The sequence below is a fragment of the Acomys russatus genome, chromosome 16, assembly GCF_903995435.1.
Source record: "Acomys russatus chromosome 16, mAcoRus1.1, whole genome shotgun sequence".
In the NCBI taxonomy this organism is placed as follows: domain Eukaryota; kingdom Metazoa; phylum Chordata; class Mammalia; order Rodentia; family Muridae; genus Acomys; species Acomys russatus.
In genome coordinates, this window is record NC_067152.1 from 43,713,020 (window position 1) to 43,728,403 (window position 15,384).

Consider the following 15,384-nt stretch of genomic DNA (forward strand, 5'->3'; position numbering starts at 1 on the left):
CAGATAGATTGGTGGCCCCTGGAGACTGCTGCGGCTGTTGCTGGTGTGGGGACAAGCAGGAGTTACAGTACGGGAAGCCAGGAGCCAGCCTCCACAGATCTGACCCTAGAGCGGATTGCGCTGCTGTTCTTCTGTAGGACGTGAGCTTCTCCAGGCCAGGTGGGGCTCCTGTGTGTGTCATTGTGGGGTCCTTGGCGCTCACTGCCTTTGCTGGTGCACTCCCCCTTGAGCAGTGTGTGAAAAGGGCATGAAGTCTGGGGTGCCTCTATTGTGAATCAGCAAGCCCCAATTGGCTCACAGCTCCTTCTTGCTCGAAAAAAATAAACCTGTCAGTGCACAGATTAAACAGGAAGCTGTTACAGAGGAGCCTGCAACAACTTTTGGACTAAGGCCCTGGTGGAACATTCCCAGGGAGAGCTCCCTGGCAGGGGAAAGGCTTGCTTACAGTTGCCATTGCGCTGCTTAGGCCTGCTGATGCTTTGTAGGATGCAAGTATGGAGGCCTCCACGGGACTGGTTTCTGGAGCTAACTTTCCTTCTTTCTTTCTTTTTGTTTGTTTTTTCAAGATAGCGTTTCTCTGTGTAGTCCTGACTGTCCTGGACCCCCTTTGTAGACCAGGCTGGCCTGCAACTCACTGCAATCCACCTGCCTCTGCTGAAAGCCTTCCAGCAGCTCCAGGCATCTTCTGCCCCTCTGGTTTGACCTCATATCTCTTGACATTTGTCCAGTCACCTTCAGCATTTCCTCTCTGATCTCTGTAATCCCAGGGTGTGAGTTGGTGAGACCTTTATAAGAGGGGGAGGTAGCTGCTACCAGCTCTTCTTGAATGTTTCCACAGTGTGTGGTAGGATTCACGTGATGGCTCGAGTCAGGTTTCTAGGAGTCTGGCCCTGCCCCAGATTGCCTGTTGTGGATGGAGTCTCCTCATGTTCCTCTTTGTGAGCTGGTTGGCTCACACAGTGGCTGTATGTCACTGAGGACGTGGCACTGCCGAGTGAAGCAGGCAGACCCCTGGTCCTTTCCCATGTGCTCGACAAGGAGGGGGTGTGCTATGAGATGAAGGCTCTCTGATGCACATGGACCATGTTCCACTCAGGAATATTGGACTGGACCCATTGGGGGTCTCACAGGTTAGCTGTGAGATTGTCCTGTTGCTTCCATGTTATCCCTCTTCCTCTAAGCCTGACCGAGGCAGCAATCTCTTGTTCACACTGATGATCTATTTGCAAGCCAGCGCCCAGCAGTGATCTCACCTGCCATAGTGGGAGCAGGGAAACTACTGCGTCCTCCCCTCTGTGTGGGTGGCCTAGGCCTGTTGCAGTCTTCCCTGGACCCGGAGAGCCAGCATCTTCCACTGTTGACTAAATGTTTCTTGGCAGTGAGTTGGCCATGACAGGCTGGTGGGCTTTCTGGGAAGTGCAGCTGGGGGCCATCTGGCATCCCTGCAGCGCCGGAGCCCTGGGGAGAGTCACTGCTGGAGCATAGAGCAGCAGTGACGTCATCTTCCTGGAACCCTCATTGAGCCCCAGGGTGCTGAGGACATGCTGCCCAGAACCCTCCTCAGTCCACTGAAAGGGGCTTCCTGCTGCTGCTGCTGTTGCTGCTGCTTGTGCCTGGGATTTAGTGGTTTGTGTGGGATTGTGGGTGTGCAGGACAGCAGGGGAATGGCTCCCTCAGTCTGCACACACTGAGGCTTCCTGGGGTGCAGCTTTGTGCTGCCAGGCTGCTGTTGGTGGGACCCCTGTGAAGATGTGTATCCGATAGCTAAGAGGCTTGTCCTCCTTGTCAAGGCCAGCACCTGGAAAGATCGGCCTCTTTCCCATTGTGTACTCTGTGCACCTTTCTTCCCAGATCTGTGCTGTAAAGAGAAAATTTAATTTTTCTAGGTCCTCTAACAGAAGCTCTGTGCATCATGAGTTTCTTCTAGGCTAACCTTGTTTCCAGTGTCTGTAGGTAGGGTTTTTAAAAAAAGTGTATCTTTTATTTATTGTTTGGCAATTTCATACCTATATACAATATGTCTTGATCCTGTCTATTCCCCAGCAGGATCTTCATATTCTTAATTAATTAATTAATTTTTGGTTTTTTGAGGCAAGGATTCTCTGTGTAGCCTTGGCCATCCTGGACTCGCTTTGTAGACCAGCCTGGCCTCGAACTCACAGTGATCCACGTGCCTCTGCCTCTCGACTGCTGGGATTAAAGTCGTACTCCACCACGCCTGACTCCTTTTTTATTTTTATTTCCCTTCTGAGTCTGTGTGTGTGTAGACTCCCACTCAGGTTACATGTGCACATGCCTGCAGTGGACAGAAGAGGGTGTTGAATCCACCAGAACTGGAGTTGGCAGGTGTTGTGAGCTGCCTGATGTTGTGGGAATGCCTTCAATCGCTGGGCTACTGCTCCAAACCCCCCACCCCCACCCGCCCTCCACTGAGTCCTTCGTGCTGTCTTCTGCAATGCTGACTGATCTTGTGCTGGCGTCCATGGCTGCTGTGAATTTATGGTGCAACAGCCATGTCACAGCACTTCATAGCACTCCTCCTTACCCAGCAGCTCTCAAATCCTTTCTGTTGTCTTCCTGGATGTGCTGTGAGCCTTGATGGGGTTGAGATAGATGTCCCCTTTAGGGCTGAACGCTCAGGAAGCACTTATTCTCAGCTCTCTGGTCAGTTTCAAGCCTCTGCATTAACTGCTGGCCACTACAGAAAGGTTTCTTTGGCCAAGGCTGAGAGAAAACCATGGATATAACCATAGATCTGTAGAAGGCCATCTAACAACATGTCCATTTAGCCAAAAAACAAACAACAAGACCAAAAAAACACTAATAGGTTCCCCTTAGGGCCTATGACTTCCCAAGACATGGGCCTTTGATCAGATTTACAGTGCCAGGGATGAGTTCCTTCCTGTGGAGCAGGCCTCACATCTGGGCAGAAGGTTACCCCCAACCTTCATGCCTCTGTTGCACTGTAGGCACATTATCCTGACAGGCTCATTGCTAGGTAAGACTGTTGATGCCTTTTCTCCTCCAGAGATGAGCATGGCACCTTTTCAGCACTGTTAAAGCCACTAAGAAGGGAGGAGGCCTTCAGGTCAGTTCCAGATGGATTTCTATGCACTACAGCAGTAGGGTCTTGCTATGTAGTTATGGGAGACAACCAATAGGGGAGAACAGTTGCCTGTGTTATTTGAGGGCCTCTGGGCCTTCCCTGACCAGTAACTCAAAGGGAGGTACCCTACCAGTAGGCAGGATTCTTCTGAGGTGGGTTTGTGTTAAAGAGGCAGATGGAGCCAGGCAGGAACTTTTGTGAGCTTTCTGTGGCTGCGCTTCGTTGGTCCCTGAGTTACTGGGAGTGAATTTGGTTTGTGTATAGGCGTTGTCACTTTGTGCAGCACCAACCACTTCAAGGTGCTAGGAGGAAGGAGGGCTTAAATTATATGAAAAAATCTGAAATGGTCACAACTCCAACAGTTGTTAGTTCACAGAGGTATTTGACAAACATTTGCATGTTTCTTTAACCAGGTCACCATGGCTGTTACTGGCTCCTTTGCTGTCCCCAACTGTTCCTCAGGTCACCTCCCCACCTTGTTGCCTATGTCCTGAGGGTGTGCACAGGTTCCAGTGGATCAGAAACCTGGTCCCAGAATTCGGAGTCTCCAGCTCTCATGTCAGGGTGCTTTCTTCCCCTGCAGAGTTCTTCGAGCTCATGAAGGTAAGTTGCTTGAGGGACCAAGGACAGGAACTGGAGGGGGTCTCAGGATTCCGCGCGTCCCGACACCCTGTTTTAGGTGGTGCCTGTGGCTCCCGCTGTGAGATTTCACCTTCATCTGTGGTTGACTTGTGTTCCAAGCAGAGGCCTCCCTGGGTAGCGAGTGTCCCAGAGCAGGGAGGAATGAGGACAGGACTAGACCCTGAGGCTGAAGGGCAGTGAGGACTGGAGGCCCCCAGTCCATCTCTGCTAAAGGTGATGGGGATGTGCATGAGGACCCCTGCCCCAGGTGGCAGCATCATTATGGTAGATGTGTGGCCTGGGAGATCCGAGACGGGTTCTTGGGTATGCAGTTGCCATTGGGTGCCTTCAAATCAGGAGACACGCACTTTTTGGCCTGGGGTACTGGATCAATGGGAGTCTGTCTGTGGCGTGTGTTTGCCTTTCCTTGGCACCTAGGGCTTGCTTTTTACACGTCTAGTTCATGCTTGGACTGCTAATTGGAATGAGGTAATTCTATACTAATTAATCTTAACTATGTGAACTCTGAATTCATACTAGCAATGGCTCTGACACGGAGATTTGCTAAGGCTGGAGGCCAGCAGGCTACTAGGAGACAGCAGGAGGCCTTGTTGGGGGAGGCTCATCTCTGTAGAAAGTGAGCACTCATCTGTGGAAAGTCTCCTCTCATCCTCTGCCTGTGTCATCCGCACTTACCTCCATTTCTGGCTGGTTCATTTTTATGTGTGTGCCCATGGGCAGGGCTGAGCTGGGTTCCTGCCGTGTGTAGGCCAGTGCCCATGGGGGATCCTGAGACCCTGCTTCTCTACGTCTCCCTCATTGTTGTGAGCACACTCCTGCAGTGTGCTCTCTGCTCCTGTCACTTGGAGAAACAGGTTATTCCAGGTGGTAGGTTCTGGGCAAGAGGCCATGCTCTGCACCAGCCTGCACTGGTGAGGCTGAAGAGTCCAGGAATCAGCAGGGGCTAGCTGCGGAGAGGCAAGGCCTCCTTTTCTTGTCCTTGGACAGGAGGGCAGACTGGGGATCAGCAGACTCTGAGGGCGTGTGTCTCTTCCTGTGATGGACACTGGCCCCACTGGCCTCTGGCTGGTTCTGTGCCTTCCTTATACAGGGGTTGTATGGGGGTCCCGGGGGTTTGCAGTGAGCAGCCATGTGCACTTTGGTGGTGGTGGCTGAACGGACTCTTGGCCTGTTGCTTTTTCCTTCACCTTTATCTCTACAAACTACGTTTTAATAGACAGCAAAACAAAGGAAGTAGCAGCCTGAGGATGCTGTTTTTTCCTTGTGCCTAAACCTCTATCTAGTCAATAGGCCCAGCTTCCTGTGTGGACAAAGCTGGTTAGGAAACTTTCCTTCTTTCTTCTTCTTCTTCTTCTTCTTCTTCTTCTTCTTCTTCTTCTTCTTCTTCTTCTTCTTCTTCTTTTCTTTTCTTTTCTTTTCTTTTCTTTTCTTTTCTTTTCTTTCCGAGACAGTTTCTCTGTGTGGCCCTGGCTGTCCTGGACTCACTTTGTAGACCAGGCTGGCCTTGAACTCATAGTGATCTGCCAGCTTCTGCCTTCCAAGTGCTGGGATTACAGGCGTGTGGCACACACCCAGCTACAGGACATCCCTTCTTAAATTGCAGCATGAGCTGGGTGCCTGGGCCCCTCCTAATTATGCTCCTGTGTCCTTTGAAGTCGGTCTTTGGGTTTTTGGAGACAGAGTCTTATGTTGCCCCATCTGGCCCCTAACTTAGTGTGAACTGATCTTGTCTCCCTAGGGCTGCTGTTACAGGTATGTGCTGCTGTTCTTTGTGTGCTGGCTGCCACTTCTCGGGTGTGGGCTGCCTAGGACTTTGGAGATGGGGTCCTTTATTCTCATGGACTGGGGCAGAGCCTGGGTTGGCTCTTGAGACAACTTGAGATGTGTTGGTTGTAGTTTCTTGGGTGTGGGTGCATGCATGCACATACATGCATCCCTGTTTGATTACAGACAGCTGGACTTTGGCAGGTGTAGCTGCAGACATACTGCTCTTCCCACCAGTCCTGCAGGTCAGAAGTATTGGGAGGATCTCCACGCTCCTTTGGATGTGCATACATGTACTTGTGTGCAGCTGTGTGCTGTGGGGATGTGTAGGTGAGATTGTGTGTATGTTCTCAGCAGCACGTCATGGGGTGAGTTCTCATCAGGGCACACAGATACCCGCTCCCCTCTCTTCTCTTTATGGTTTATTGGTTTTTTGAGACAGGGTTTCTCTGTGTAGCCCTGACTGTCCTGGACTTGCTTTGTAGACCAGGATGGCCTAAAACTCAGAGATCCTCCTGAGTGCTGGGATTACAGGCATGCGCTACTGCACCTAGCTCACAGATGTCTTTCATCCTGGCTTGGTGAGAGTGCTCAGTGGTAAAGTGCTTGCCTCTCAAGCATGAGGGGCTGAGTCCCAGCACTGTGGAAAAGGCAGGAAAAGGTGGGACTCTAGGGCCAGGTGAGCACCTAGCGGAGCCCACTTGGTAAGTTGAGGCTAGTGACACCATATCTCAAAAATAAACAAAACATATGGGGGGAAATCCAAGGTATTTCTGTGTCCCCATATGCATGTCTACACACTTGTGTGTGACTAACACTTATACAAACATGCATGCATAAATACATAACACGCCTTTCTCTCTCTCTCTCTCTCTCTCTCTCTCTCTCTCTCTCTCTCTCTCTCCTTCATCCATGAGTGGTTGTATTGTATTTTATTGTTGGATTAGGCAGTGTGGGGACCAGGAAGCTAGGGGAAGAGGAGTGACAGACCCACTCAGAATCCTGGGAATCATACTCGAGAGATCAGATTCAAAGGTGAAGATCTTATTGTTCAGTGTAAAGGCCGTGGTGTGTGTGTGTGTGTGTGTGTGTGTGTGTGTGTGTGTGTGTTGGTTTTTTTTGTTGTTTGTTTGATTTTTGGTTTTGGCTTTTCAAGACAGGGTTTCTCTGTATAATACCTCTGACTGTCATGGAACTCACTCTGTAGCCCTGGCTAGCCTCGAACTCACGGAGATCTGCCTGCCTCTGCCTCCCAAGTGCTGGCATTAAAGTGCCACCACCGCTCAGCCCAGTGTTTTGTTTTTTAGAGTCAGGGTTTTTCTTGTCCTGGCTGTCCTGGACTCCTTTTGTAGACCAATCTGGCCTTGAAATTAGCAGAGATCTACCTCTGCCTCTGCTTCCCAAGTGCCACCACGCCTGGCTCAGTGTGAGGGCCTTTAAATGATTGAAAGCCAGGCAGTCCTTCCCATGCTAGCCTCAAGTACCAGTAACAATCATTCGGGAAATGTGGGAGATGGGGTGGCGGGTGAGGTCACCTCAGGAGACTTCTGTAAGGAAGGGGGAAGCAGTCACTGCCCTAGCCTCGGACCCATTTTGAGACTTCCCCAGCATGCTAGGAGTCCTAGTAGATGAACGCTGTGTGCAGTGGGTCAGGACCTTTCAAGGAGTCTCAGGAGCCGCCCTTGCCATTCTCTGTGGGCCTCCAAAAGGCACCTCTCCATATTCCCACAAGACTGGGTCTTGCTTTGCAGAATATTTTGAGTTCGGGTTGTGGGTTCTCCTTTGGGAAGGTGCTGGGCTTCTTGGAGTATCAATGTGAGGATGTAGAGCCATTCAGCTTAGAGTGTGATTGCCTCCAAGTGGACTATGAAAACAGTGAACATAATTTAGAATTGTTTCTCCTCGTCTAGGGGCAGATAAAAATAGCCAGACGGCGAGTTGTGATGGCATCCCTCTACTTGGGAACAGGACCTTTGGAACAGGAACTGGTAAGGCTTAGGGGCAGATGGTCCCAGCAGCAGCTTCACAGTGTCATGGCTGATTCTAGCTGCCTTTCTGGCCTCTAGATGCCGTGTGTCAGCAGTGCATGAAGACAGTGTAGGAGGCCACCTCCCCTCTACCCTTGCAGGGCTCTCTGGCCTGCTCTGCCTGGCTGTAGCCCAGAGACTGTAGCAGGTCCGTGGCCTCTAAAGAACGGCACCTGCATTTCCCGGAGACTGAAAGAAAACCAAAGAATGTCAATCATATAAGGTGCAAGATGTTTACCTGTGACAGGACAGCTGTAGTGGGGCGTGGCCACACTCATCTCCTGTGATGTCATCCTGACAGAGACCATCTCTGGTTCACAAAATCTAAAATATTTACTCGATACCCTATTTTAGGAAATGTTTTCTGAAGGCTACATAGAGAAACTCTATCTCGATTTCTGTGTCCTAGGCAGATGAGCCCAAATGTAGCAGTTGGGGCTGGCTAGCTAGCCATCTGGCTGCTGGGTTTGCCAAGGCTGGCAGTGGGTGCCAGGGCTTAGCCAGCCTTGTTCTACCTGGGCTGACTGGCATGCCATAGCAGTTTCTTTCTGTGAAGAAGGCAGGGCTTGGAGGAATGAAGCCATTTACCACATCTAGAGCTGCTGGCTGGCTATAGAGTGGTCATGACAGGCAGCATCTGGGTGGAGTGGATGCCTGTGAATATGGCTTATCTGTCCGGTGTCTGGCACTTTTCTTTTTTAAATTTGATTAATTTATTCAGATTACACCTCAGTTGTTAGCCCCTCACTTGTATCTTCCCATCCCCGCCCCCCCTCTTTTACCTCCCCTAGGCCTCCTCCTCCCCTACCATATGGTCACAGCCCATCAAGTCTCACCTTTGTAGCTTGCTTACTCTTCCTCTGAGTGCCACCAGGCCTCTCCACCAAGGGGAAGTGGTCAAATAGGGGGCACCATAGTTCCTGTCAGAGTCAGTCCCTGCTCTCCACACAACTGTGGAGAATGTGTTATCCATTGGCTAGATCTGAGTAGGGGTTCTAGGTTTACTGCATGCATTGTCCTTGGTTGGTACAGTAGTTTGAGCAGACCCCCCGGCACTTAAAGATTTATTTATTTATGTATTTTGTATACCATATTTATTATGGGCACTATATTCTGGCTGCATGTATGACTGCACACCAGAAGAGGGCACCAAATCTCATTATAGATGGTTGTGAGCCACCATGTGGTTGGCAGGGAGTTGAACAGGACTTCTGGAAAAGCAACCAGTGCTCTTACTGCCTGTATTCTATGTTCTTTCTGGATTTATTGTAGTTAGAGACTGGTGCGTAGGAGCTGGGAAGGAATGCAGGTATCCCGGGTGGAGCAAGGGGGAAGGTAGGCTATCCCGAGTACCCCCCACGGCTTTGACTTGGAGTGAGGAAGCCTTTCTTTTCCAGTCATCCTGTGTGCTGCTGCCAGCTTGGGAAGCTTATCTCCCATGGGAGAGGGATATACCGTCCAAAGTGTAGGAGGCGACACCTCAGACTCACTCACCCTTCAACAGATACTCACCTGTGCCTAGGAGGGAGGCACTGCAGTTGTGTTTGTAGAGGTGTGACAGTTGGTGTCTTACAGACCCAGGCTGTCAAGCCCCGTTCACCTCTGTCCTGCACCCAGGCTGGAGAGGGAGCTTGGTGGTAGCTAACGGCTCACACAAGTTGTTCTGGTGTTTCCAGATAGGGCAGTGAGCTGATAGATTCCTTAGGTGCACACGCAGCTCTGGGTCTCACATGTGTTCCTTTGATTCCAGGTGGATTGTCTGGAAAGTTCTCTAGAGAAGTCACTACAAGCAAAGTTCCCCTCCGACCTCAAGGTCTCCATTCTCCTAGACTTCACCCGGGGCTCAAGAGGTAAGTGCTCTGCACTTCTTCATGTTCGTTGGTTTGAGGGCTTGTCCTGTAACAGACCTGCCCAGGCCTACCTGCTTGTCTCAGTCAGTGTTCCTTCTGTAGTCCAACTTGAAACAGTATAGGCAGAAAAAGCTTTCCTATCTGGCGGTGGTGGCGCACGCCTTTAATCCCAGCTCTTGGGAGGCAGAGGCAGGTAGATCTCCTTGAGTTGAGGACTAGCCTGGTCTACAGAGTGATTCCAGGATAGCCAAGGCTACACAGAGAAACACTGTCTCAAAGTAAAGTAAAATAAAATAAAACATTTTAAGGCTTTTGTGGAGGCCCCTGGTGGCTGAGGCAAAGTTCTAAGGATACCTGTTTCTTGGAAGGCAGCCTGCTTCCTTCCCTGGGACTCACACTGAAGTTTCTAAGTGACGCTGCAGGCTATGGACTAGATCTGAGTTGATGTCATGCTGGCTCAGTTTGATATGATAGGCTTTCTTCTGGAGCTGGGGTGAGAGGTCAGAGCATGGAGTGGGGCTATGCCCCAGGAGGAGGGAGGCCAGTACAGCTGAGGCCGGTTCTGCCTGGAGTTTGGCAGGTTTCTTGTGCCTGGTTAGACCACGCCCCAGAGAATCGAGGCTCCCAGTGAGGGGATGATGAGTGAGCGAGGGGGATGAGTTACAGGTGTGTCCTCTGCCCTCTACTCAGGTAGGAAGAACTCTCGCACTATGCTGCTTCCACTCCTGCAGAGGTTCCCAGAGCGCGTGCGCGTCTCGCTCTTCCACACACCAAACCTCCGAGGCCTCCTCCGCCTCCTTATCCCTGAGCGCTTCAATGAGACCATCGGCCTCCAGCACATCAAGGTGTACCTCTTTGATAACAACGTCATCTTGAGTGGGTAAGCCCTGCCATGTTCTCTAGCTGCGGGTCCATCTGCCCCTGAGTCCTTAGAGAAGCCGCTGTGCTGGCTGTAGGTGGCATCGCCTCTTCAGGGGCCCCTCTTCTGGAAGCCACTGTGCTGCGTCCTGCACCATTTCATGTTGCTCGTGGTGACCCTGCGACTACGCTCCTCACTTCATGTGAGGAGAACAGAGCACAGAGGACCCATCACTGCCACCCAGAGCACAAGAATAACAGACCGAGCAGGATGGACGCCCTGATGTCACTGAGAGACAGCTATGTGCACTGCAGGGCCTGTTCTCTGCCTGGGTTGGCTCCTTTGTGGGACGCCATCTCTGCTCCTCCTGTTACTCACATCGTCCTGGCTGGTGTCCTGCACATGGCCGTTGCTCAGTGGCTGCTCTGGTTTCATGCCCTCGTGGGGCTGTCATTCCCCACCCACTAAGCCCGCGCCTGGCTCACGAGCCGCACACAGCTGCATCCTCATGTGACTCTACCTCTCTCTAGTGCAAACCTGAGTGACTCCTACTTCACCAACCGCCAGGACCGCTACGTGTTCTTGCAGGACTGTGCTGAGATCGCAGACTTCTTCACAGACCTGGTGGATGCCGTGGGGGACGTGTCCCTGCAGCTGCAGGGTGATGACACGGTGGAGGTCGTCGATGGGATGGTGCACCCTTACAAAGGTAGGGTCCCAGCCCCGGGAAATGGAGGCCAGGTAGACGTGACTTACAGGCTCTTACATGCCCTGTGAGCAGGGGCCGGCCTGGGCTTGGGTCCTACACATAGGGCAGGTGGGCCAGGAGACTGCCCGGTCCTTAGAGGAAGTAGACTGCCTACTGACCGCCCTCTCACCTTGGCCTCATCCCCACGTCTCCTATCACAGCGGCCTCACTGACGCCTGTGGCCGCCTGCCTGCAAAGTGAAACGGGAGAGCCCTCTCTGGGCACTTTGCAGACCAGACTGGCCTCGTACTCACAGAGATTTGCCTGCCTCTGCCGGGATTAAAGGCGTGCATTATCATGCCTGCGCTGCACTTGCATGCTTGTGATTCCTGTGGCTGTGGCTTCTCCTTACAGGGCCCCTGCTGAGTGTGCAACAGTCCCCACAGCTTGGGGACAACTTGGGGAAGCACTGAAACCTGGGCCTTGTGAGGAGAAAGGCTCCCTGTGTCCTGTGATCTTCCTGTTGGCAGCCCTGCCTAGTGCCAGCAGCTCTGACTGTCTAAGCTGTCCAGCTAGGCTGCTGTCCGCCCCAGGGAGCGCTTGCTTAGTTCCTGTCACTGTGCACTGAAGTGCATTGGCTACACATTTTGTGCAAAGTTTCTTTTCCTCTGGGTGTCTTTAGATTTGTCTTTTGATCCCCAAGCCTAAAATACGTACTGTCTGGGCCTTGAAAAAATGTTTAAGCCCTGGTGTACAGTGCCAGGCCAGGCACCACCTGGAGGGACAGGACAGTTGAGACATGCTGTTTTTAGGACAGGGACAGTCTGGCTGTCTGGCTGTTGCTCCCTCTGGCAGATTCCTTGCACAGTGGTTTCTTGTCTTCTTTTTTTTTTTTAAAGCTTTATTTATTATGTATACAGTAGTCTGTCTGCATGTACACCTGCAGGCCAGAAGAGGGCATCAGATCACATTATAGATGGTTGTGAGCCACCATGTAGTTGCTGGGAATTGGAACTCAGGACCTCTGGAAGAGCAGACAGTGCTCTTAACAGCTGAGCCATCTCTCCAGCCCTTCTTTTCTGTTCTTAGTCCAGCCCTAAGAGGCACTCAAGTGTCTGTCCCTATCCTCAGTGCAGACTGTGTTGTGTGACACAGCATACCCCCTGCCTTGTGCTGTCTTTCTTTCTTTTTCTTTTCTTTTTTGGTTTTTCAAGACAGGGTTTCTCTGTGTGGCCCTGGCTGTCCTGGACTCACTTTGTAGACCTGGTTGGCCTTGAACTCACAGAGATCTGCCTGCCTCTGCCTCCCGAGTGCTGGGATTACAGGCCCAGCTGCTGCTTTTCTTTTCTAACCAGCCTTGACAAAGACTTGCTGTCTCCTTGTGTTTCTCTGCTGGCGCTGGCCCCTTCCTTATGCTGCAGCGTTGCTTTGCTCATTCTCCCCGACTTCAGGAGTGGTCAGTGTTCAGCTTTCCTTGTCTAATGACAGTTGTGTTTTCCCTCCAGTGTCTTGTCCACATGTGTTCCTGCAGAGCCCAGAGCTGCCCTCTGGCCTTCTGCACGTGGTGACCGCGCTTCCTGCCATGTGCATTCTGGGTTGTGCGCTGCTGCTTTGTTCTTCATGTGAACATTTGTCCTTTTTCTTAATTCATCATCAGTTTTTTTTTTCTTTCTTCTGAGACAGGGTTTCTGTGCATAGCCTTGGATGTTCTGGACTTGCTCTGTCGATCAGGCTGTCCTCAAACTCACAGGGACCTGCCTGCCTCTGCCTCCCGAGTGCTGGGATTACAGGCGTGCATGCTGGCTTTTTTTTTTTTTTTTTAATTTCCTTTGAGACAGGGTCTCATGAAGCTAATGCAGGTGCTGCTCACTTGACCCCGACATATGTTTTATTTAAACTTTCTTGCTAAAGCACACACCGTGCATACCAGACAGCCACCCTATAGGTGCAGTTTCAGGGCCTGTCACAGTGGCCACCACAGCACTGGTGTTTGGCACCCCATATTTCTCTCCCTGTTTTTGAGTTTTTATAGCTGAAATTACTTGTGTCATGCCCTGCTATGTCTGCTTAATGGGTCCTGTGAGCATGGCCCTTGATGGCCACTGCCTTCTTTGCTTCTTGAGCTTAGTCTGTGCTTATGTGGTGTGTGCTGTGAGCCAGCAATCTCGGTGGATTTTTAGCTCAGACTGGGCTTGGATTCACTATATATAGCTGAGGATGACCTTAGCCCCCTGATCCTCCTGCTTCCACCTCCTGAGTGTTGGGGTGTAGGTGTGTGCCACTCACTACTCTGCTTCTCTATATTCCGTCTCCTCTTATGTTTTCTGTAGGTGACCGGGCTGCATACTGCAGAGCAGCCAACAAAAGGGTCATGGACGTGATCCATTCAGCCAGGGCCCGACAGCAGATGTTGCATGCGCAGACCTTCCACAGTGACTCTCTGATAAGCCAGGAAGAGGCTGCAGCTGCCGGTGACCGGAGACCAGCACCTGACACCTGGATTTACCCACTGATCCAGATGAAGCCCTTTGAGATTCAGATCGATGAGATCGTCACTGAGACCCTGCTGACGGAAGCTGAGCGGGGCGCTAAGGTCTTCCTCACCACTGGCTACTTCAACCTGACCCAGGCTTACATGGACCTGGTGTTAGGCACTCGAGCCGAGTATCAGATCCTTCTAGCCTCACCAGAGGTCAATGGCTTCTTTGGGGCTAAGGGCGTGGCTGGCGCCATCCCAGCTGCCTATGTGCACATTGAGCGGCAGTTCTACAGTGAAGTGTGTAGCCTGGGGCAGCAGGATCGGGTCCAGCTTCAGGAATACTGGCGCAGGGGCTGGACTTTTCATGCCAAAGGTACATGGTAGCTGGTCAGAGGGCCCTCCACCCCGTGGGGACGCCCATACTCCTGGTTCACTGAGCTTTGGGGTGTTTGTGTTTACATATAGGAGAGAGCCCTGCCCTGTGATCCTTACAGCAGCCCTTGCAGGTACTTCCTGCTTGTCCCAGGTCCCGTTTAGGGCTTTTAGTTGTACATAATACTCCCCTTCATGTGAACAAAATGTGAAGAATGGAAACGGTTCAGTGGATTTCTTCCTGCACCCCCTGCTCTGGGTCTAGGTACCAAACCTAAGGCTTTTACTACTTCTACCTCTGACTTAAATTTAGTGCCGCCTTGGCAGCTGTGAGGAGCATGCGCATGTAATGTTTGCTAAAAGAAACACAAGGAACCGTGGAAGGCCTGTCTCAGCATCAGGCTCATGCCTGCCTGTTGTGCAGACTGCTGATTGTCGTGGATAGCCTAGTTCTGTCTTTTCCTCATTCTAATGTCTTCTCTTCCTGTTGGCTAGTTTCTCTGCTTTTTCTCCCCATGTGGCTTCATCTTCTCAGGTATAGCCCTTACATGGTGGAAGTCACGCAAAGTTCAGATTTTTCTTTGTGGCTCTGAAGTGGGGCCCAGGGCCTTGTATGTTCTAGGCAGGTGCCCTCTGCTGAGCTGTGCTATGCATCCAGCCAGTGCTCTGGATCAGCCCTGCCGTAGCCATGGTATGTATAGTCTGCAGCCTAGATGAGGCAGGTCCTCAGGGTACCTCTCTGAGTGTGAATGAGACATGTTGAAAATGTGTGTCTGGCAACAGTTCACCCTGTGCGCCTTTGCTGCTGCCTACCTCGGGGTGACTGTCTGAAGAACTCCCCTTACCCAGTGCTGGTCTATGTCCGCAGAAGTGTGGACAGTGTCTGGGGAATGCTGGCTTCTTCTGGCTTCTCCAGTGAGTGCACAGGGTTGTTGTGTCTGGCCTCAGAGCACGGGTCTGGATTTTAGATTTGAGGCCATCTCTGCCTCTTCAGATGGGACTTTTTTCACTCTGGGGAACCAGCATTTTCCATGGGGATTACTTTGTTGCTGCTGCTGTTGCTTGAAACAGGGTCACTATGAAACCCTGACTGGTCTGCAACTCTGTGTAGACCAGGCTAGCCCCGAAATTATAGCGATCACCTGCCATCTTCTCCTGAGTACTTTAAAGGCATTTGCTACCATACCTGGCTGGTGGGGATCTAGTTTAAGAAACAGTGAGGTCCCTGGCCCGTCCCAGTCTGAATCACTGTATTGAATTTAGTGTGGTATTTCTATTGTACTTACTACTTTTTTGACATGTCTTGTGTCTGTTGGTGGAGTTTGCAATGCCGTGGCATCTTGTAAAGGCGAGAAGACAGCCGTGGAATGAGTTCTCACCCGTCAATCAGCATTAGGTTTTCAGGCTTGGGTGGCAAGCATCTTCCCCACTGACCCATCTCACTGTGCTTTGTTTTGTTTTGTTTGTATCCTGTGGTGCTGGGGTGTGTTCCTTGTGCATGGGCCAAGCCTGAGCGCTATCAGCCCCAACAGGACAGAACACCCCAAAGACTTTGGCTCTTCCCCTTATGTGGAAGCCCTCATTTTTGCCCAGGCAA

At 51.4% G+C, this 15,384-nt stretch overlaps 1 protein-coding gene across 2 annotated transcripts in view; it reads left to right on the forward strand.

The window, feature by feature from the left end:
• The window catches only part of Pgs1 (phosphatidylglycerophosphate synthase 1), a 40,132-nt gene that overhangs the window by 9,144 nt on the left and 15,604 nt on the right, over positions 1 to 15,384 (forward strand). Inside the window, exons 2-7 of one of the 2 annotated variants that reach the window (XM_051159132.1) lie at positions 3,520 to 3,709; positions 7,423 to 7,500; positions 9,290 to 9,389; positions 10,080 to 10,269; positions 10,779 to 10,957; positions 13,267 to 13,788. In XM_051159132.1, the coding sequence (XP_051015089.1) occupies positions 3,520 to 3,709; positions 7,423 to 7,500; positions 9,290 to 9,389; positions 10,080 to 10,269; positions 10,779 to 10,957; positions 13,267 to 13,788 (1,259 nt within the window). The remainder of the gene's footprint in view (positions 1 to 3,519; positions 3,710 to 7,422; positions 7,501 to 9,289; positions 9,390 to 10,079; positions 10,270 to 10,778; positions 10,958 to 13,266; positions 13,789 to 15,384) is intronic. The other variant, XM_051159131.1, reaches the window with a different exon arrangement.